At 36.6% G+C, this 23,698-nt stretch overlaps 2 protein-coding genes across 3 annotated transcripts in view; one reads left to right on the top strand and one right to left on the bottom strand.

Annotated features, from left to right (window-relative positions):
• Positions 1–6,490, top strand: part of AVEN (apoptosis and caspase activation inhibitor) — a 98,568-nt gene extending 92,078 nt beyond the window's left edge. The window contains exons 4-6 of one of the 2 annotated variants that reach the window (XM_065686638.1): positions 2,503–2,598; positions 4,496–4,853; positions 6,034–6,490. In XM_065686638.1, the coding sequence (XP_065542710.1) occupies positions 2,503–2,598; positions 4,496–4,853; positions 6,034–6,152 (573 nt within the window). In that variant the 3' untranslated portion in view covers positions 6,153–6,490. The remainder of the gene's footprint in view (positions 1–2,502; positions 2,599–4,495; positions 4,854–6,033) is intronic. The other variant, XM_065686639.1, reaches the window with a different exon arrangement.
• An 89-nt stretch (positions 6,491–6,579) lies between these two features.
• Positions 6,580–23,698, bottom strand: part of RYR3 (ryanodine receptor 3) — a 184,503-nt gene continuing 167,384 nt past the window's right edge. Inside the window, exons 94-107 of the mRNA XM_065685792.1 lie at positions 23,436–23,604; positions 22,736–22,822; positions 21,231–21,428; positions 20,561–20,691; positions 18,269–18,311; positions 17,558–17,685; positions 16,578–16,638; positions 15,416–15,562; positions 13,789–13,923; positions 11,362–11,518; positions 10,187–10,251; positions 9,975–10,075; positions 8,335–8,386; positions 6,580–7,515 (exon numbers count right to left, since the gene is read on the bottom strand). Coding sequence (XP_065541864.1) covers positions 7,420–7,515; positions 8,335–8,386; positions 9,975–10,075; positions 10,187–10,251; positions 11,362–11,518; positions 13,789–13,923; positions 15,416–15,562; positions 16,578–16,638; positions 17,558–17,685; positions 18,269–18,311; positions 20,561–20,691; positions 21,231–21,428; positions 22,736–22,822; positions 23,436–23,604 — 1,570 coding nt within the window. The 3' untranslated portion in view covers positions 6,580–7,419. The remainder of the gene's footprint in view (positions 7,516–8,334; positions 8,387–9,974; positions 10,076–10,186; positions 10,252–11,361; positions 11,519–13,788; positions 13,924–15,415; positions 15,563–16,577; positions 16,639–17,557; positions 17,686–18,268; positions 18,312–20,560; positions 20,692–21,230; positions 21,429–22,735; positions 22,823–23,435; positions 23,605–23,698) is intronic.

Raw genomic sequence — 23,698 nt, 5'->3', positions numbered from 1 at the left:
ATTTCCTAAAATATTAACAATAATTATTGCCTAGGAAGTGACATTTAAAGGTACATTAAAGTCACAAAGTCAAATTAAAATCAGGAAATAAATCCAAGTGCAGTTTTTTAAACCATCGTATGTTTGTTCAGTGGGATGCAGTCTTTCAATGACTGTTTCTTTTCTTCCTAGTTCTTCCTGCTCCTCCTATGCAGGATGTCAGTGTCCAGAATATTAATTTCTTCATGATTTCCTCATAGGCTTTACATTAGAGCATTTAGGTGATTTGAACTCATAAATTCATTTCTGAATGGCTAATGCCGTTCTGAGCAGAGTGAAGTTGCACATTGTCTATGGTTTTCACAATGTTCTTCTGGCTGCCACTAATGAGACTGCGCAGTTCTGGAGCTGTTCTCACACTCTGGCTCATTGTGAAGTGTGCTGTGGTGAGCACATTCTTTTGCCTCTTTCCCTACCAAATTGGTATTACTGATCCTGCCCCATCCAAATTAATTGTTTCAAACTGTTTCCTTTCTTTCACTGTTCTTGCACCAGTTTGAAAGAGTTTACTGCACTAGTCACAATTACCCTTCATTTGACTTCCAATGTTAGATCAGAATCCTGGCACGAATGATTTCATAACACTATTTTTTCACATTGTCTCTGTTCATCAGCCTGTTATCCCCTTTTTTTTTTCTGCCCCATCTTTCTTTTCCATGAAAACTGGATCAGGTAATAGTAATTTGTATTTTTCAGTAGAAGATGACAGTTACAGCAACAAAATGTGCCCCTGCTTATTTTCTTGAACAAGTAATTACATGTGCCATGAAGCATTTATGATTTGTTAAATGCTGCTTTGATCCCTTTAGGGTTTATTTCTTATTTGTTTTGTTTTTATTGAAGCATCACTTCTAGTGAATTGGATATTGAATTCCTTCTTCCATTATGTTATTTCACAGAATTCTTCTTTACCTTCATCCTCAGCCTTTCCTACTCTTCTCTGTCTCCATTTCCACCTTCACTCACAATGTTCATTCACATTAATCTTTTGGCAAGTATACTTAGCTCTTCCCAAATGGACTTAAATGTTATTCAATGATACTTGACTATTTACACTCTTTTTATGTTACTGGATTTCATACAGTATCCTTGTCCTTTGCAAATATGTAGAAACCATACTTTATCTTCAGTATCTGTCAAAAGAACTGGTGTTTTTTTCCTGAAATTCAAGGTCATTGTTGGGCAACAAGAATTGCTTGTTAAAGCGTTTTTGAGGTTACTTGTACTAGTGAATCATTTTTGATTGTGGTAACATATCCACTGTGAAATAAAGTTGTTAGTAAAGAAGAAAAATTCTAACCATCAGATAGTTAGGTTGTTTGGACCTTTTACTCCAGTACTGGATACCAGAACCAGAATTGCATACAAGAAATGTTAAACCAACTGCATTGTTTCATTTTTTAGCTTTGTAAATATGCTATGAGAACATACTGTGTCTTTGATGTTCATTCTTGCTGTGCGTACAGGTGTCAGAAGCCATCCTGTTGACTGGCTTTGGGAAGGAGCAGTGTGAACTCCTTTGACAAATCTCTTAGGATATGACACAAAACACTCTCTATTAATTTATGAGTATTTGGAAGTCTGAATGTCTGTGTTAGTCTATACCGTGTTGAGAGGGACAGGTTTTTGTCTCTTTAGATTTGGTAGCAGCTTCTTTGCTTCCATAAAAATAAAAGTATGGACTGAACTTGAGCATTTTATTTTCAGATTTTAAAACATGTAATGGATATCAAATGATCTTTTTCATTAATAGTTAATGTGCTCAGAATGTTCTGCTGTATGTGAGATTGAAATCTGTTTAAGCTTACCAAAGTCCAAGGCGTCTTTTAAAAGCCTCAAATATTTCTGGTCCATTTTCTGTATATTTGTTTTTAATCCTTTACAGCCAAAAAAGAAAAGGGCCAACAGAACAAGTAACTTCAGTATCTGTCATGTTAGTAAGTAGCATTTCCAGCTTTTACAAAACTAGGCAGCATTAGAGTATCTGTCTTGAACACCATTTTAGAAGTGTATGTAGCTATAGTTGGTTGCTTTTTCAAGCATTGAAATATTTTAAGAGATGGGGAAGTACAAAAAGGGCCATTTTGTTTAGGCAGTAAGACCAGTAGAGCTACATAAAGCAACATGGTTTGATTGCTTAGAAAATAGCAACTCAATTAAAGAATGGCAATTCCCATTGTATAGCAAGCATCACAGATTAAAAGATGTTTCAGCTGGAAAAGCCTCCTATATCATTGTCAACTTGCAGAACTATTTCCTGCTTTGGATTTTGAAGGCATTGCCCAAAGAGCATTCCATATATACCTTGTTTCCAAACCTTTAAGTGATTATTTTCACTGTAGCTGTTTATATGGTAATTTAGCCAAACTGCTTGTACGTGTGTCATTTAAAACTATGATTTAAGTCATTATTAGTTCATTTTTATTTCAATACAGCCATACTATGTGTTGAATTATATTTCAGTTATCGGCACTTTCTGTTGACTGCCAGTCTTTGGCCCAGGCCCTTCAGGAATTACCTCTACATCTGAGGTTGAATGTAGCTGCTGAACTTGTGCAGGTAATACTGCGAATTTTCACAAGAAAAAGCAAATATTTTAAGTGAAACAATCTGTGCAAGAATGATTACTTTAAACTTGGTCTTCAAACGTAAGTACAATGCATTTTATAAGTAAGTACATTTATTGAGACTGGCATGTCACATGGCAGGTAATGCAGGCTACTCTTCTATCAGCACTTATGCTTTCTGTAAACAAAATGTGTTGCTGTGCAGCACATTAGATTTGAAGCCAGGTATTGGAGTGCTTGGCATGGAATATTTGCACTGGTTTTTTATTTGCTTCCTTTGTTAGCAGCTGTTAAAAGCTTGCACCAACACTTTGAAAGTGCTTTCATATTCTTTCCTCATAATTATTTGTGATTTACACTTCTACACAGCTAATATCAACATACGTGTTTGTTCCATGAATCAAACTTACATCTGTCTTAGAGTAGTTAGAACTGTCAATCAAACAGGTGAAGAAAATGTCATTTATGCTCTGGTGGAAAAAAATGGGCAGCGATATTAGGAGAAAAAGTTTCTTCAGGCTGTGAGGAAAAAATAAGAGAATGTCATGGTTTAAGCCCAGCCAGCAACCCAGAACCACACAGCCGCTCATTCACTCCCCGCCTTCATGCCTCCACTCCCAGAGGGGTGGGGAGGAGAATCAAAAGCATGTAACTCCCACAGGCTGAGATAAGAACAGCCCAGTAACTAAGGTATAACACAAACCACTGCTGCTGCCACCAATAATAATAATGATAAGGGAAATAACAAGGGAAGAGAATACAACTGCTCACCATGGGCTGACCAATACCCAGCTCGACCCAAGCAGTGATCTAGCCTTTCTGGGTAACTACTCCCAGTTTATATAGTGGGCATGACGTGCTGTGGTATGGAATACCTCTTTGGCTAGTTTGGGTGAGGTGTCCTGTCTCTGCTTCCTCCCAGCTTCCCCTCCTCCCTGGCAGAGCATGAGACTCAGAAAGTCCTTGGTCAGAGTAAACATTACTGAGCAACAGCTAAAAACATTGGTGTGCCCAGGGCTGTGCCTAGGGCTGTTCCCAGGCTGAAAGTCAAAACCACAGCACTGCACCAGCTACTAAGAAGGAGAAAAATGACTGCTACTGCTGAACCCAGGACAGAGAACCAACAACACTTCAATATTAAAATAAAATTCCTATTAAAAAAAACCAAACCCATCTGCTCACGCAAGGTGACCCTTACAGAATAAATTTTGCTTCTGTTTGTAGTTACATGAAATGCTTCTGTGACTGACACAACAGTGCTTTTTCTTAAGGGAGCTCAAATAAATCTGCAGATGTGATGTCTAAGGGAATCTGCAAGTAAATGCTACTTTCAAATACAGTTTTCTTCTTAAGAGTTCTAGTCATTGTCTTTGACTTTTGTCAGGGTTATAAAGTGTGTGTTATGACATTTATCTTTTTGTCTTGGCATTCTGAGTGGTGATGTGGTCATCAGATACAGCGCAGTGTTACTAATGCCAGGACATCCTGATAAAAGCAGAATCTGTGTTCCATGGTTAAATAATGACTTGCCACTTCTTGTTTCACTATGTGATAATGTTTTGTAATTTGGTTTCATTTTTAAAAATATACAGCTATAACCTGTAACTTTTGCTAAATGATTTTCAGCAGCCTGTAGTATGGTTTGCTTTCAAGACTGGAATTTTGGAGGGAAGGCCTAACATGGGATAATATTTCTAGCCAAATTCTGAGTATCAATAGGATTTCAGTAGAGAAGTATTAAAGAGTAACTCTCCAGGAAGCAAGTATTTATTTGTGACACTATAGAAGTTGCTAGTTTAGCATACAATCTCATATTCTGATATAAGTGATAAAAAGAGTTTGTAGTTGCTTTGGTGAAAGTATCATCAAGTACTTTCTTGTACTCTTAGGCATCAACACCTGAAGAGCTCCCACAGATGAAATCTAAAATTATCAAAGATGGCAAGAAGAGAGAGCTTCTGTTCCGACAGGCTCCAGCTCAAAGTGAAACAGTGTTGGTGTCCCATGCCACTGGCAATTCTGATGCTCCACCAGAGCCTGGAAGTAAAAATGGTCCTAGGACAACTGCAGAACCCTTCAAGAGGGGTCATCCACTATCAAAGCAAGAGACTGACCATTTGGATGAAGAACTAGATCTTCTCCTGAATCTAGATGCCCCCATTGATAAAGAAAACAGTCTTGTGTCAGAAGCATTATCCTACAACATATCGACTGAGAAAATGTTGAAAATGGATTGTAAAGAAAACAGTAAGATATCTTTTCTCCTCAGCATGCCCTTATTTAATTTCCATTGCTCTCTGTTTTGGTGATGTTTCGAATTTGTGATTGGCCAGTCAAAGTACTGCTGTCATCATCTCTGTCACACTGCATTTACCTGAGGATGTGTTCAGACACATTTGTTTCTTTTGAATTTTCTCTCTCCACTAAAGAAGTTCCTTCTGCAGAGCAGCATTGGTATTGTGAATCAGCAAAATTTAAAATTAAAAATAAAAAAAAAAAAAACAAACCAAAAAAAACCACCCAAAAATAAAGCACTACTAGAGAATTTTAGTGAGAGGATGGTAAAGCTTTCATGTAACATTATCGGCCCTTAGTTCACTGAGCTGATAGCATACAGAATTGACAGCTATTTCTGATAGCTTGTTATAAATGCTCTTTTCAAACTGTACTAGCATCAATTTTATAGAATTGTTTAGTATGGAAACAAAACATATGCAAAAATTACAATTTCAGAAACATCAGCAACCCCTTTCTTTTGTTTGCATTGTTTGAAGCTACACTGCTGTTTGTTTTGATGGAGGTGGCTTACTACTCATCCCCAGTCCACCATGCTTTAAAAGAATCTTTAGCATCTTTGATTTTTTGTGTGTGATATTCTTGCTATCTTAAAATTAAGTCCAAGATGGCTGAACATGTAGGATGTCACCACAAGCAATATAGCAAGCCTTGTTACTGAAGACAGTCTTGAAGTGCTCTTTTATTTCAGTGGTAGGTCATGCTTCCCACTCCAAAGCACAGCTTAAATCATTAAGAAAACAATGCCATCAGAATATGGACTCATACTGTAACATGTGCTGTAATAATTGTGCAAGGCAATCTGCTGTTGTGGTCTCCTGCTCTTCTACATTAAAGTAACCTCTGCAGTGATGGATTGCCAACAAATTGCAGTAGGGAGAGCACTTACTGTCTGCTGCAAACCAAGCCCTGTCTGCCTTGAAGCAGATGGAAGCCACATTGCTGTGGTTGAGCTTATTAAGCTGTCTCATGTCTTTTACTGTTGCTACTGTTTCTTGACTTGTGATTCTTCAGGAAAGAGAGATTTTGTTTAAATAGAGTCAGTTGTACATTAAAAAGCAAAATGATCTGGGATGAAGAGCTGGTATGGAATTGCTTACGGATTTTAAAGTGTGTTCTTTTCGCTTTTTAGACCCTTTAAAACTAGATATGCCTGAAGAGAAGAGTCCAGCATCAAAGCAACAGCAAAGTACATCTAAAACTGTTACTGAGGAAGAGCTTGAAGAGTGGCTGGACAGCATGATTTCCTGAAGCTCAGATTTTCTTCTGTGAATAACTGAATATAGCAAACATTAAGTAGAAAGTTGAATCTTCTTTGAACTCCTTGTTATTTCCTTTATGTTTCACTTTTTTTTTTTTTTCAGTCTGCCAAAGGTCCAGCTTTCTTTGCTGGTACCTTAAATTCTGTGCAACCAAAATTAATCTCGATGTGATTGAAAATTGTCTAATATTCTTAGAAGGGTCTAAAATTTGTGATGAAATTAGGATTTGCTAAAGATACAGGCTACAGTATATCCAAGAGAACAGTTATTTCAGCTTGTACTTGCTCTATGTAGTCCTTAAAAATAAAACTATGAATGATGAATGAATACATGTGTTTATAGTCACCATCCTCACTTCACATCTTCATATTGTAGGGAAATGAGAAAGACAATAGCAAACATAGTATTTGGTTCATAATACTTTATTGCAGTGGGCACTTTTTATTGGAAGGAAAAAAAAAATGCATAATCCTAGCAGCTTCTACTTGCAGGTGACCATTGATCATTGTTTTATTTTGGCCTAAGATTTAAATTGTATTCATTGTGATACAGTGTGTCTTTTAACAGCAGCATTTAATAAGCTGTCATTGAAGGTAGTGTATAAACAAACTTTAAGTGCAGTTTCATACAGAAAGACAGAAAAGCAATACAGTTAATGGATCTGTTCACCTAGAACACTAACATAAATAAAAAGTTTGCATAGCTATGTCTACAGAGGTTTTAAGGCACTTAATGTTTCAAGGTTGACAAAGTGTTTGAAAATGTTTTCTTTTTAACTACTTAAAGCTTTTCAAGCTGTATCTTAAAATACATTCACTAGCAAATACTGGGTGGGGGAATAAATGGACAGCAGTTAGTTAAAAGAAGTATTTTTTTCTGAGGCATGGCCTCTGGTGTTCAAGTTCTTAAATGTCAAATATGCAATTAAGACACCTTGTAGCCCTTTCAACTGCACTGCCAAAGCATTAGGTTAATGACATGGTTAAAAAATTGCTATATTTTCAGATCACGTTTGAACTGGAAGGCTTAACCCAGCACAGCTTTCTCTCAGTGAAAATTCCAACAAAAGACCTGTTTCATATGTGGTAGGTACAAAAAGCCTATGAAATAGTATCACATTTTATGTGTGTCTTGAAGTTTAAAGACATTTAAAGTAAAGACAAGATGTGAAATTACATCATGAAAAGAAAAGAAGGTGGGTTTTTTTTGTATCTTGGATCTTAACAGTTAATGAATAAATAATTTGTTTTGTGGTATTAGCCAAGTTGATCCTCATACTGTTTCCGGAAGCAGTCCCCTGCTGGGAAAAAATCCCAACATCTTTCTTGGTACATCTTCCACACAAATGACTCCTGAAAAAGATAGAGAGTATTTGTTTTAACAGACTTGCTGCAGTTAGTGCTGTTTGACAGTAACAAGGTACTATGCCTATGACCATGGAGTAGAACTGTGAAGACATTAAAACTCAAAACTTGTATATCAAGAATGTTTGTAAAAGTATTGTTCTGCACTTCTCTTGATTCAGTACTACTGAAATTTAAGCCCTGTTAGAAAAAAACTGCATTCGTATAAATTAATCAGTCTGAGCTATATCAGAGCAAACCGGCACACAATTTGTATAGACAGAATGTGGTTTAGTTTGCTTGGAAAACATTGAAGTGTACGGTTCATTTGCAGTGTTTACATAACAGCTTCTCATCTGAGATAAATAAGAAAATAAATAGGATTTAATTATCTCTTATTTACACTTAGGGCCTAACAACACTGAACACACATGCACACATCCACGTACCTATCTATATATACGTATATATTGATTTAGACTATAAATATAGTAACTTAGCTACTTAATCTTTTTGGGATAAATTACAACTGGTATATTTCAGGCTTTCATTTCAGAGATAGATAAGATGACAGTAAGGTGACAGTAAGGTAACTAGTAGAGTTCTGACCCAGGTCTGGGTCAGTGCTACCACAGTGCTGGGTAGAATAGCACAGGGCTGCAGCCTTCCTCTCTACCCTCTTTTTTTTTTTTTTTAACCCTTTTTATTTCACTTGCAGAAAACAATGAGGGAGGGTGGCATCATCCCCACTCCCTGGTGGTACATCAGTTCCACCTGGTGGTACTGAGCTACAAGGCTGCTACAAGCTACAGGGTAATTTCTACTCACCTGGCCAGTATGCTCAGTTTCATCCTTGTTAATGAGGTACATTAAAAAGAATCTGAAAGAAGCACATAAAGAAAGCAGGTATTAATGCAGAAGACACCTCTGCCTAACCTTTCTTAGCGTGGGGTATGTGAAGGAGATTATGCCTATCAGTGAAGAAATGATATTGCTTATGCTAAAGGAGAAAATTCTATCCTCCAGCACATCCCCTATAAAAGTGCTAAAGATATAAAGTATATAGAAGTGGAAAAATTAGGTTTAGCATTTTCTTCATCTCAGTGCTAGGAGCAATACCTGAATTAGGCATATGCCAACTCCTATACACATATGTTCCACCATCACTTTGGAAGAAGTTGGCTACTATGCAAGAAGTTTAGAAGTGTGGCAAATCCTCAGATGCACCAAGATTTCCAAACACTGATGCCATGCAGCTCATAAGCTGAACCTGGCTATCTCAGATCCATGTGCTTACTCAAATGTAGAAAGCTTCAATTAATTAGGAAGGCTACAGCGTACTAACAATGCTCTGTTTCTGTGTTACAAAACTCGTGGCTGGCCACTTTTCATGCCGTGCCTTCCGAGTTAGTTAAACTTGGTATGTGCTTTCATTGTAAAGAAAGGAATGTACACTGACTAGCATTTGTATAATTAAAGGGCAACCTGGTTAAAAAGATTGTCCACTATATATAATATTAAGGAAATGGCCATTTCTAATTTACTGTGAATTGCAGGTTCCCATGTACTAATTAAGCATTTCAATATAGTAAGAAAAGCTTGGAGGTTGTTGGCTGGTAAAACTATGGATGTTAATGGAAATTTGCCTCACAAAAGTAATGCACATTGATTTTTGCAGTGTCAGCTGCTATACAAGGAGTAATGCAGCTTCCATGCTAGGAGGCTCAAGTAGGTTCTATTATTTTTTAATTTAAAGAGTTCAGATGCAGCCTTCCAAAGCCAGACGTCTATAAGATACCACCAGTTCAGCTCCTTTAGTTCTGCTGGCACAATGCTCATGTAATTAGCATTGTTGCATGTCTAATGCCACCAACTTAACTTTTTAAATATCCTCTTTGATCTGCTCTGTATTTACTAATGAAAGTAGAAGATCACTGTGTTAGGAGATTGGGCAATAGTCTAAACAGATACAACTCCTGATTGCTTAGATGTTTCAGAAAGTTGCACTATCACTAAAGAGCTATAGGGTAGAATTTTACACTGTTTTGTAGCTTATCTTTCAGGAATCTTCTCAAAATGCTTTTGTTTGGGTTTTCTTTCTGTCAAATTGAATCTATTTTCAGTGGTCTCATCAACGTTACCAAGCCCCCAGTAGTCACAGTCAAAACTTCCAAACTAACCCAAATTACTAAACTGTTGTTCCCTATCATTCCACATACCTGGATTTCCTTTGAGAGGAATGAGGAGTTAATGTGCCTTCAGGTGTCATTCCACTAAGGCAGCTCTTATATAAGATGAGCATGTCGAATGTAATCATAGGTGTGGAGTAGAGGAGGGGAGATCAGGAAAGAATGGAGATACTCCCCAGTTCTACAGAGTTCTGTCTTTTTGTCAGCAATGTGTGCATCTAAATTTCTCTGGAGCTGAAAGGTCACTTTATTGTAATTCCAGTAGTAAAATATACTTACAGATAGTTTGCCAAGTTGTGTTCCTGCAAAGTATGTGTTTCAAAGCCATGTGGGGTTGTGTCAAAATAGTCGTTGCCGATTCCACAAATAAAACATTTGGTCTAGAAACACAAGTTGTGGTTACAAATCAATTTTATCTCAGAGACACTATTTTAACTACTTACAATCTAAATGAGTAAGAATAATGAAAAACGTAGAGTGTGTCCTCATACCTCCATGTCTTCTCTCACTTGTTCCTGCTGGTCTCTTAATTCACCAAAAGCATCAATGATCAGACCTATTTAAAATAGAAAAGTAGCAACACTTCAGCAGTTGGCAATTTTCATATTTCAAGTAACATTTACCAGATATCCTCCATTGTCTTTGGAGTTTAGCGCACTTATGTCTAGGTTGAAAAGTTCAAGGTACAATTACCAATTTCCAGACATTTGAAGTGTTTACGCAACGCTCCTAGCAGTGACAATTTCTCTTACATAGAAGTACAATATTCAGAGTGAAAAGGCTTTTCTGATTTTATATTTTGGTCAGTTTAAGCTTCCATAACCTCATCTCTTTTGTTCCTGTGAAAGAATTTAATTTTCATTCTCCTTCTCTTGGAACTCTTGTCTCTCAGCTTTTCTTGCACAAAGACAACTTTGCTCCCACAGGCCCCCCACAGCCAGTTTGGAGCAGCATTCTGCTACTTCCAACATGCTAAGAATAGAGTTGGATCATTTTGGAACTGTGACATTCCTAATTTTTTCTCAGTATAGATGTATTACAGTTTTCTTTGCCACCAGATTGCCATAAACTGGTGTTTCTTCTGAACAGCGTTAGGTCAGGTTATACAATGAATGTTGCATACCAAAGTCATTGAAGGAAGGTCTCATTCTCTGTAAACCACAGCTTCAAACCAATTAAAACCACAAATTGTCCTCTAAAGAAAGGAGGAAATGGGTATGTGGCCGTGTTGACTTTCTCCATGTCCTTTCCCTTTTTCAAGGGAAAAGTCTCCATTCCCCAGCCAGCTATGGTGGTTTCAAGCTAAAGGTGTGAAGAGTGCCTACAGCAAGGCTCTCCAAGTTTTAATGGTTATTACCAATGGAAGAACAGTGATCCTGCACAAGCTGCATCACTTCTGGGTAGCTGTCACAGTGTTCATAAACACCGTAACCCAGTTGAGTTATGTTTCTTGTGCTTTGTCGTTTTGTAGAACCTGGGACAATGAATTATTTATGGATTAAGTAAAAAATTATTACTTTCAGAATTAATGATTTTATCAGCTCAGACGTAACTCCTTACAGCAATATACTGATAAATTTACCTCAAACACAAATATGGTTTAAATACATTGCAGAACTTAAGTAAACTAAATTCCAACAGTCTCTATTAAGGTAAGGGACAGTACCTTGAATAATGGCCAGTAGGATGACAATGACAAAGAAGAAAAATGTGATGTCAAAGACAATTCGATACATTTCATAAGGGTCTCCTGCGGGATCCTCAATTTCGTCTCCAATGCCACCACCAGCCCTTACGCCCACATACATGTGGAACAGGTAACACTAAAAAAAAGAAGAAAATTACAGATACATTTACTGTGAATCATAGAATAGTTAGGGTTGGAAAGGACCTCAAGATCATCTAGTTCCAACCCCCCTGCCATGGGCAGGGACACCTCACACTAAACCATCCCACACCAGTCTTCGTCCAACCTGGCCTTGAACACCACCAGGGATGGAGCACTCACAACCTCCCTGGGCAACCCATTCCAGTGCCTCACCACCCTCACAGTAAAGAATTTCTTCCTTATATCCAATCTAAACTTCCCCTGTTTAAGTTTTAACCCATTACCCCTTGTCCTGTCACTACAGTCCCTAATGAAGAGTCCCTTCCCAGCATCCCTATAACCCCCCTTCAGATACTGGAAGGCTGCTATGAGGTCTCCACGCAGCCTTCTCTTCTCCAGGCTGAACAGCCTCAACTTTCTCAGCCTGTCTCCATATGGGAGGTGCTCCAGTCCCCTGATCATCCTCGTGGCCCTCCTCTGGACTTGTTCCAACAGTTCCATGTCCTTTTTATGTTGAGGGCACCAGAACTGCACACAATACTCCAGGTGAGGTCTCACAAGAGCAGAGTAGAGGGGCAGGATCACCTCCTTCGACCTGCTGGTCACGCTCCTTTTGATGCAGCCCAGGATACGGTTGGCTTTCTGGGCTGCGAGCGCACACTGAAGCTGGCTCATGTTTATTTTCTCATCGACCAACACCCCCAAGTCCTTCTCCACAGGGCTGCTCTGAATCTCTTCTCTGCCCACCCTGTAGCTGTGCCTGGGATTGCTCCAACCCAGGTGTAGGACCTTGCACTTGTCATGGTTAAACTTCATGAGGTTGGCATCAGACCACCTTACAAGCATGTCGAGGTCCTTCTGGATGGCATCCCTTCCATCCAGCGTATCAAACGAACCACACAACTTTTGTTTCCTTATTGAAAAATGAGCCTGCTCTGCTGATTCTTTTCACAATTTACAGTAAAAAAGAACACATAATATCATTCCACATGTATAAGTCAGCTACAGAATCTTGTAAACCGCCTTTAGTCACACTGTGGGTTAAAAGCAACAGAAATCTTTAAGCCCAGCCAGTGTTCTGAAGTCACATTAGAAATCAATGCTGGTGTTAAATAATCAGCACAAAACCTCACAAATCTGATTTTTTTTAAGCAAACACTAAACAGAAGTGTACATCCATTTTTATAATGCAACTTTACTGTTGATGTAAGATGCTGTTACTAGTTTAATCATATTTTTAAAACATAACTTGGAATTTATTTACCTCAGTTGGTAGAGTGGTTTAAAATGTAATATAGATGTAATAAAGTTTCATTATTCCAAATACTCCTACATTTATTTAATGACCAGATGATTGTATCCAAGTTGGAGAGGGCCCAGATAAATAATACTGATTGGGAATTTTTCATTATTTCTGGCATTTGCACATCTGACTTAGCACTCAGTGCTTGAAAGAAAGCCCAAGAATAGGGAAGATCATTTTGTGAAGTCCGTGACACACCTCTGTTCTGAGGGGCTTTATTCTATCTTTGGCTTGTAACACAGGGCAGAGATTGACTTTTCCATGGAAGAAATTAGCTGTCCTCTAACTCTGAATATTACATTTTTAATACCTAATTTATTCTGTTTTCTGTTGACAGTAAGAAAATCAAAACCTCTTCAAACTGTAGTATGTATCTGTAGAATATCTCTGAATACGACATAAATAACATTGTGGTAACAGGTGGTAGCCAGAAGGGAAATTAGTAGCATTATATTATCACTGGTAATAATAACTTTTAATTTCTCCCTTCTCTACTCACCCTTGACTTCTTATTTCTTGACTAAATTACTAGTTGTAAGTGGTTTGGAGCAGGCTTTTATAATTAGTGCTAATAACATCATATACTTTATATAACTGAAATAAGAATAGGAAGAGCTTGCACACTTGCAAACATTAAGAACAAACTGGGTTTATTTGTGCTGTACAACACAGCTTCTTTTTGCAGAGTTGACCAGTTTGTCATGAAATTTCTCCCATGTACTTCAAGGATTTGCCATCTTCAAATGTAGAGGTGTTGCAGCAAATCATAGACCACAGAATATAGACAAAAATCCAGAATATCTTCCTATGGTTTTAAGTGTCACCTATCTACTGCTGAATTTAGAAGAACAGACCAATGAATTTAACATCAGAGGCATCCCTGCTTGCTTATCATTTTCTCTTAAGTATCCATTTGAAAATTCAGGATGAAATTTGAAGCATGCCAGTAATATTTTAGTTACCGTCATCATGTCATCACATTTCATGTCTGGTTCATCTTCATCTTCACTTTTGTTGTAGAATTTGCGGAAGAAGTTGAATGCCACAACAGTGTAAAGATACACTACTACAGCGAGGAGTCCTACAGTAAGCACAAGCTGTGTATGGACATATGACAATGTTAGTTTCAATTTCATTCTGTCAGAAGAGATACGCTAGCTCAGTTATTGCCTTAAGTATTGAAAATGTATCATATTGTACCTTTCCCAATAAGGAAACTAAAGACAGGAGTTACAATAGCTTTGGGGTCTCCCTGTTGCTTGGAGGCGTGTTACTTTACCCTGCTCTCACATGAAAATCAAAGGGATTTTGTATCAAGAAATTGAAGTTGTTTCCATCTCTCTGAACTATATGCATAAAAACTGTGTATCACTGAAGCAATATTTCCACTATTTACTTTAAAAGTTAAATTCTACTAACTTGAAAAAGAAACTAACTTCAGTTAATTTGATAAGTAAGTAATAAAGAATTTTAACTGGGACTTACATTATGCATCATCTATTTTCTATTCCAAAGCTGGTTAGCTAAGCCATCAATAAACTAGATAACCAAAGAGTAAGTAATTTAAGCAAATAAAACTCTTGGGTGAAAAAGTGTTGCAGTTAATAAGACTAGATTATTGTTGAAGTTAGATGATGCAGCATTAGGAGATGCAGCTCTGGAGAGGAGTTAATGAAGGCTACATCTTTTAAAAATACAACAATTACTACTACTCCTTTAAAAGAAATGTTATTGAACAACTCAGTTTATCTCTTTCTGCAGATCTGTCAGTATGCTCCCACTGTGAACATTTCAACTGAAAAATCTGCAGCTTTCAGTGTTCATATCTGCTAGCAAGAAAAGCAACAGGATTAGAAAAACTAATCTTACCTTGTTCAGAATGTAACTAAATGCTGTCTTGAAACAGTTTTGTCAGTTATGCCAGGTTTTGAGTGTTACATTTATTCATAAAGCAAATATATAAATCACTACATTAAAAATAATATTACTTTTGGCCATCCTGGAGAAAAAAAGAGGAGAGAAAACCCTCCCAAAAAATGCACTGTTTTAGAAACTGCTTTCCTGATAAGGGAAGAAACTTCCATTGTTCCATTTCTGCTGAAAGAAAATCTGATTTTTGCATGATGAAGTGACATATAAATATATTCCACAGTGCAGAAAGCCCCCACCTGCAAGCACATTCTTAGTAGCTAAGTATTGAAATCTCAGTGCCCAGATCATTATTATTGCTGTAGCTAAGGAGAGATTGTGAATTCTTATTAGTTATCACTATTTAGTTCATCACTGAGCACAGAGAAGGAGCTGGGGAGACACTAATTCATATTATTCTATTTTTCTAAAATGATGCATTTCTCTATTGTGTACAAAACTTCTTTAGCTATCAGCACTCTGGGGGGTATAGATTATTATAATTTCATAGGATTTAACATGTATTAGGTGTGCTGCACAGGACATAATGGGATGGATTCTTTAATCCAATCATGATCAATATGGATTAAATTCCAGTATTTCCTAGTTACCACAATTGTTTTTTTTTCCAGTACTGTTACCAAACACATTCATTTTCAGACTTTTGCATGTAGCACCAACCTGTTTGCCATTGTGAGTAACTGAAGACAAAATGGTACGCAATGTCTTGAAACCCATAGCGATATCCAGCAGATGAGCAGCAAAGAAGAAGTTGTTGTAGTGCCCAAGGATAGACATAGTCGTGTACCAAGCTAAGTATAGAAATGACTGCAGAGAAGGTGAAAAGCAGTAGAATGTTAGCAGGTGCTAATGTGCATTACTGGATGCATAATATTGCTTTTAGTCACTCAGTTTATGAAAGAAAGCAGTATTTTCATTCTGATTTGAATCACAGTCTGAATGTAATACCTCTATTTTACATGTTCAAACCCAGTCTTACTCTGTCTCTTACCATCTCCACTGTGTTTATTGCTGAGACCTCTGTCTTTTCATATTTAAATGCAGTCTTCAGTATATATGTTATTAACATCAAAATCCCCTACCTTGAAACTGTTTTGGTTGGGGAGCTTGTTATACAGAACTTTAATTTTTAATACTGATTCTGGAGGAGAGAAAATGCATTGCATTACTCATAAAACACTGTACTCTTAAGTCTCAGGACCACATCAACCAGGACACCCAGAAAACCTAAAGCACGTAATACAGCTTATTCTTTTAACAAGCAGTGAACCTGAAGCCTCTTTGATGTGAAAGCTTTTACTGAAGGACAATGGCTCAGTGTGCTTTTAGTGCACAATGAATTTATACATCTTTTCTTGATTCACCTTGGCCTTATTGTTTGTTTTGGATTGTTGAAGAGGATGCAAGAAAAGGGTTCATGTAAAATGGGGATTTTAATATAAGTGTGGTCCTTCCAAAGGAGAAGGTATGAAAGAAAAAAAATTAACCAACCACAGCAAACAGATGATTCAAGAATAAGAATCCTATAGATGCTGCTTGATTTAGAAAAGACACCTTTGGTTGCTAGATTGATTTCTATGAAATTAAATGAATGTACAATTAACTTCCAGAATGGTGACACTGTATTAATGGTGAGGAAGTGCTTAATACCCATTTGAATCAAAAAGAAAATTCTAGCATAAATTAAAGCAGTTTGCTACAACACAAACCCCACTATTTTAAAATGGCTCTGTAATGCAGTATTATTTGTGTATGTTTGTTTAAAATAAAAGCAGATGGTGGAAGACACAATCATGTTTAGAGTAAATCAAAGCATACTCACATTATCAGTGAAAACAACTCCGAGCTTCCAAATGTGGTACTTTGTATCAATGGAGCTTAACCTAGGAAATACAAAGGTTTAGATATGCATCAATGTTAAAATTAAGTATTGAATTCTATAGGGATAAACAACAAACTGGGCTTAGCATGTCACATTTGTTTGCTGAAGGTAGTGGTATACATTAGCTGTTATCTTGTGAGTGATGTAGGCCCTTCATTTTTCAGAGAGCGCCCATACACAGTTTCTAAACCACTAAAACTGCTGGAACAATTTCAGTAGAGCAATACTGCAGTATTCCACTTACAAAAATTAAAACGTGTTAAAAGTAGTGAAATGTGGAACCCGATTTGTTTTAAGAGGTGTTCTGTCTAGTGTAAAATGTTGCCAGAATGACCAAGAGAAAAGGTAATGCCTTCTGCACGATTCTAAATATTTTATTAGCCATTAGATGGCATGCAAATGGAAATCTTTATTCTTGTGTGCCTTAAGTATCGAGGAAATCAAACTCTTGCAGAAGCCTAATTCATTTGGGTCTTTGATACTTTCAAATTCTGATCTTCACTCATGGATTCGTTAAGGAAAATATCTCTACCTTTTTTTCTAGATACCTCGCATATAGACTTTTTTTTTATCAATACTTTTCCAGTCCTTTGATTTATAAACTAACTCCGTTGTAACACCTAAGGAGCTTTTAAATGCCACACTGATTATTGTTTAAACTAAAAGAGTGGCCGACTGTATCAGTCAGCATCATATTAATGATTTTTTTCTAACTTTTCTAACAGTAAGCATACACATGTTTTAGAACAAACAAACAACAAAAAAAGCTTTTTTATTATAATTACACACTAGGAAGACTTCTCCATTTGAATTTTCCATGCCAAGGAAAACATCACTACAGTTTCAATATAAAATCTGGTTTAAATCTTTGACAGTGAAGTTGTGCCAACACATGTGTCTGCAAAGTTCAGAAATTGTACCAGGACACAAGAGATGCCTCTTCTGGTTCGCTCTCTTCCACTGGACTGAAGTCAAGGGCACTTTTTTCCAAACCCAGAAGTTCTGCGATGCGCTCTGCTCCATATAAGTCTCCATATTTGTTAATAACCTAAAAAGGGAATAAGAGAAGCTTTTGCTTAGGGAAAGTCCTCAGTGACATTCACCCCGCTTTAAGCCAGCAGTTGTCAGAAATTAAATAATTAAAAAAAAAAAAAAAAAAGTCTTTCACAATTAACTACTAGAACAGGCAGAACTCCAGGGAAGCCAGGCAGGGGAGCATACACAAGAAAAATAGAAGCATTAAAGGCTATTATCTGAAAGCTTATATATAATTTGCCATCATTTAAGCTGGCATGTTTTTCTTATTTTAGGGGGATGAGGAGGCTTTGTATCCTAAAGATGACAATGACTTTAAATTAGACCTGTGTGGCTGATTGACAGCACAAAGTTATTTTGAATGCCTGAGTCTAGGAAGGAAACCACAGCCTTCTGTCTTCCTCCCTCCTACCACCTACGCTGCAGCTGCCTGTTCACTGAGACATTTGCCACCACAATGACTTCCATAAAACAAATTTCAGTTCTCAATTATTTGTATATATATGTGTACAGGAGTATATTACACATAGATATTTGAGCTAAGTGAATAGTAGATTATCGCCATGATTAACGTAATAGAAATATAAAAAGCCTACCTTCCGTTTTACAAATTTGTCCCAGTAATTATTAGGAAAGGACCTGCACAGGCAAAGATATTTCAAGATATTTAACTTGTTAGAGGAAAAACAACCCCCCCCCCCCAAAAAAAAAAAAAAAAGAGAAAACACTATGTCCCTGATCACTGCAGATTCTGGTACAATTTCATTCACTACACACTGTGCTTCAAATTACAATTTCTTTTTACACGGACAACAGCTGTTACTAGTTATCATTTACTGCAATATCATCCTTCCCCCTAACGTCTCCTTTTCTTTTTCCCATCCATAAACACAACTGGCTACAAAAGGACAGTAGGCTAAATATTATCACCTAGTGAGCCTAACAGCTCCATAATAGCAAGGTAGTCAGTGTAGTATCATTCATCTCCTAAATAAACACATAATTGCTTCTAGCAATACAGTCAATATGGACAATGATTTTCAGAAGAAAATAAGTCTTGTAGCATAAATAACTTTTAAATTCGCTGGATTACATTTCAAATAGAGGCTGAACTCCTGGGAACCAGTAGATAGTTTGCCAATAAAGTAAAATTAAAATAAATAAATAAATAGCCCCATAAAATTGCAAACATCATTTGGCAAACACTGGGTTAGTGGTAATCTCAGGTGTATCATATTGTCATTACTGGAGCTGAAGTCCCAGAACAAGACAAGGTAGAGCTAACAGTAACAGCGCTAGGAAATACATCAGCTTTGAACTGCAAGAACAAAGATAGTGTTCTCTCTTGTCAGTGACATTTCCCTGATCTTTAACGTGATAATAAAAAACATTTTGCTTAAACTGGCTTATGAACAGCAGTTCCCAGGAATTCCTCATTCTGACAGTCTTACTGTATATTATGTCAGTTTTGAAGAACACCAATTAGGAGGAAACACTACAAAATTTAAAGTTTTTCTCTCCTTACTTCCTAGATGTAACACTGAGGTTAGCAAATATGCAGAAGGATAAAAAAGTTCACTTCTGAATGAAGCTGCTCCAGATAAAGGCAAATGGTTCCAGTGACTCAGATGGTATTTCCTGGTACAATGATCTGTGTTATTTTATTTCCTTCCTTCGTTTCTCTGGCTTTTAAGCAAAACATGTCTCTAATGCAGCCAGCTTGCGTCTATCTCTCTTACCAAAAACATCTAATGGTGCTGCATTTATCAGGATACCTCTTTTTACCAAAAACATCTAATGGTGCTGCATTTATCAGGATACCTCTTTTGCCTTTTTAATTACTTCTTTTATTCAGCTCTGGAAAGCACATTTCAGCATATACACTGTACCAGGCACTGTCCAGCAGTTGTTATCCTGATGGTACAATATGTGCACTGAACCTCAAGTCAGTTCACATAAGAAGGAAGAATTAGTCTGATTAGTGGAGAACAAGCTGTACAGCATGTCTTTTTGGGATAAGCTGACAATATAACTCATTAATTCATGCTTGGTTTTGCTGAGAATAAACTTAACGGATGTCTAGATAGCTTGCCGTCAATCGCTAAAGAAACAAGTTGGAAATGAAGCAAAGCTCTCCAGTCACCCAGTTACTAGGGAAAGACTGTAATCTAAGCCTAGGTATACTAGTACCAAAACGTGATTCCATTTGTTTGAAAGAGTAAATAGCCTGTAGATAAGGCATTATTTCAAGAGAAGAGAGTTGACTTGCTGTAGTTGTCTGTGTTGCTTCTACAGAATGCTGGAGCTTACTGATGTTTCTCATGCCTATTACTTGGATCATTCACTCACAGAGCAGGTGAGTCTTCTAGAATCAGTGTATAACTACTACCATATTTGCTAGTGCATACAACCTGACTAATTCCTGTCAGACCTATTCAAATTCTGTGATTGCTATTTTCCACTAGTTATTTCTCTTTTCATACACAAATTTTGTTACAAAGAAGTGGGAAAGAAAGACAGGAGAATGCTGCTATACAATATGAATGTGAAATTGAGTCACTGAAAAGGAAGTTATTTTCTTAAAGCTTTCTCAATAGTGACTAATATGTGAAATGTCTTGAAGAGAGCTTGTAAGAGAAGGTGCACAATCCTTGCAAACTAGAAAAATTAAAAGGAGGTGGAATATACATGCTAGGATGGTATTTGTTAAATAAACAGATAATGCAGGATTTCACATCAGAATCTACTGCTGTAGCATCGAAACTAAGGTAAAAAATGCCTTTCTTTTAGATGAACTAAGTAACAGGTGGACAGCAAAAGTTCTAGATCAGTGGCTTTATGAGCTATATTTATAAGCAGCTTACATATAACAATTTAATATTACATACGGAGTATTTATAACTAGGCGATCCCACTGTCCTTTAATATCATCTTCAGATGGTTGTTCAGTTATGTACAGTCCGTCAAATTCCAGCTTTCTAGCTACCTCCTTTTCTCTCTTGAATACAACCAGTGGGACCTATGAAAATGATAGTGGACATCTTTGTCATGGCTTACATATCTTTAGAAACCACGATATCTACCTACAGTATTAAATACTCTTTATAATACCATGTAAGACCAAACATCACACCAACACCTTCCACGGGCAAATCAAGGCCTAGAGAGTTTCTGACCAACGGCGACACTGGAAGTCAAACCCCTACTCCCAGCCCCTTTGTGTCCTCCCAGCGTACTCACTGGAGGATGAACAGAGTGGCTAAAGAAGAGAAAGCTTTCACACTGTGCAAGCACTGTTCAGCAATAACCAAAACGTGGGTATGTCGGCAACACTGTTTTAACCACAGATCCAAAACATGCTCTAGTATGAAGAAAGCTAACTGAGCCTCTGCCAGACTAAGTAAATGAGGAAAACAAACAGCTGCATATTGAATAGTGAGCATTTGTAAGACAACTAGGTACAAACAGGTATTCCAGTATTAGCTCAAAAATCACTTAAGTACATTGACAATGTTCCTCAACAAATAATACATTAGAAAAATAAGATTCAGAACTTGCCTTTAAGCAATAGTATCCAATCACACAGACAAAGGAGATGATAGTATGAATAACTGCCAGTGCTCTGAGAGCAGGTGCCATGTAACCTGTACTTTCCTCTAAAACAAAAAACACCATGCCCTCATCCTCCTCCTCTTCATCAAAAGAGTTCCAAAGATTAGAGTCTTCGTCTACTTCATCAAGTGGCTCTTCTGTCACCTGAGAGAAATTTAAGCACAAACCACCAATGAAAAAGTTGTGCAAAATATTTTCTTCAAAGAATCAGACAATGACAGGGTTATTTAATATGACTGAATTTAGGGTGTGTTTTGTAATCTATATTGTTCCTGAATACTAGAGTCTAAAATTTAACCAAGTTCTCATATTGACTTTTACATTGTCTGTTATTTATTTCATGACTTAGCTTAGAGGTCTTTTCTTTTGGACTTCAAATGTGTAAGGAAAGGAAAGAAACCTGAGGCTTTTATGGATGGGAGTGTTCTTTAGTGAATTCTACTCCTTTTCACAGACAGAGGTTGTGAAGATTCAGTAATAAAATTAGTGAAGGTGTTCTACTTTGTATCACTGGGTTATACACCTGGAACAACTCATGACATTCAGGTAAAACCCTAAGATTAATTTTAAAGTATGGATAAATAAGCTTCTTCATTGGTTACAGAAAAAACACTCTGAAAAGGACTCTCTTGGTTTACATTTCTTGTTCCTGCCCATACCCATCAATAAAAGTCTCAATCCCAGTATAGAAATATCTTAATCAAAAGTCACGAACAACCATATTGGCAATGACAACAGAGAAAATGGAACTAATAAGTATGAAAGCTGAATTATACTCCCACATGGAAATGGGAGAATAGGAAAAATGGCAACAACAAAAAAAAACATTTCATGTTCACTACGGGTGAATAAATTCACAGAAAAATAAATTGAAGCAAACATGCCCCTGAGCCTGAAACACATGAAGAAAAAAAAATTATAAACAAATTAAATATAACTAAAACATATGAGCTGATCTAGTTAAACTGAGATATTAATCTTATACTGATCAGCCAAACCCAACTGAAGTCAGTACGGTTCTTTAGAAAAAGCAGAAATATAACCACTGAGAATAATCAGATGAAGTCTCTCAGTATCTTTAAAACAAATGAGAGAAAAAAAATGCAACAGTTTTGACATGTGAGTTATTTTAGTTGGATTTCAAATTTCCCATGACGAGATTAAAATTCAAACAGTAACAGATTTCTGTGAGTAAATGAAAAGAATGCCTAGAAACACAAGCTCAACTATAATGGAGGGATGAAATAAATATTTTCATTTAGTGTGAACAAAATAAAAACCGAGGAGGTTTAATATCCAAATTTTAGTTACAAAATTTAAAATATTAACTATTTCATATCTAAATGCTTTAGTTCATGTTGAAGGACTTTATTAAACAAGCGCTGAAACCATCATTAAATATTCCTCTGAAAGTAACAACAAACCATTTAAAGAACAATGTATAATCTTACCTTGTAAAATAGAAGAATAAAGTTGATGGCAAATGCAACAAACAGAGCAAGAAACCTTAAGTTATAAAAATTTCTTGCCAAGTAGTGCTGAAATTAAAAAAAAAATAAAAATCAAGAAAATTAGAAGCAGCCTTTAGCTAACACCAAGGTAAGAAAGTTTCTAAGAAAATAAATATGTAATTGTGTTGCCTTCATTCACCAGTTACAACAAAGAAGGGCATTTTTTGGCAGCCTATTCTGCCATTTCATGGTAAATGGGATTAATGGGACTGATATACTGAAATAATAAGGAAAATTTTCTAGAAGGAAGTCTGGCATAGGAATGCTAAAATACTGCAATAAACTACTTGAGACAGATTCATAGAGTTCATCATCTGATGTTTTTAAGAATAAAGAAATATCTCACAGAAATTAGAATTACAGATTCTAGAAGTTAGATTAGGGAAAATAGGGAGCTCCTAACAACGAGCTCAGGAGGTTTATCTGTCCTGTTAGACCAAAATAAGGGATATCACACACATAAAGACTTCATGTATATAACTCTCTGAAGTATTACAAAAATCATAACAGACTGAATACAGCCAGTCATTTGAAAACTCAGGCCAATGTTCTTTTTATGATGATGTCTCTCCCTTCAATATGAGAGTTCTACAGTACCTAAAAAAAATTCAATTACTAAAATAATTTAGGAATAACTTACAAGCATTTTTGTTTGATAAATTTCCAAAGCTTTGAAGAAGTTAGCCATTACTGCCTCTGGTTTCTCAAGCTTTTGTCCATGCCTCCGCTTCTTTTTCTTTATTTTTCCCTCTTCTAGCTGCTCGGATTGTACTTCCTTTGCTTTATCTTGTTTTTCACCATCTTCCATGCTAGAAGAAAGGCAATCAAAACAAAAATACCTAGCCAAACTTCTGTATTGTAAATGCATTCCTTTAGAAAGAATCCCAATTCAGAAAGTTTGGC

The sequence above is a fragment of the Lathamus discolor genome, chromosome 6, assembly GCF_037157495.1.
Source record: "Lathamus discolor isolate bLatDis1 chromosome 6, bLatDis1.hap1, whole genome shotgun sequence".
NCBI classification, from domain to species: domain Eukaryota; kingdom Metazoa; phylum Chordata; class Aves; order Psittaciformes; family Psittacidae; genus Lathamus; species Lathamus discolor.
The sequence above is the reverse complement of the archived record's forward strand: the minus strand, read 5'-3'. Positions and strand labels throughout refer to the sequence as shown.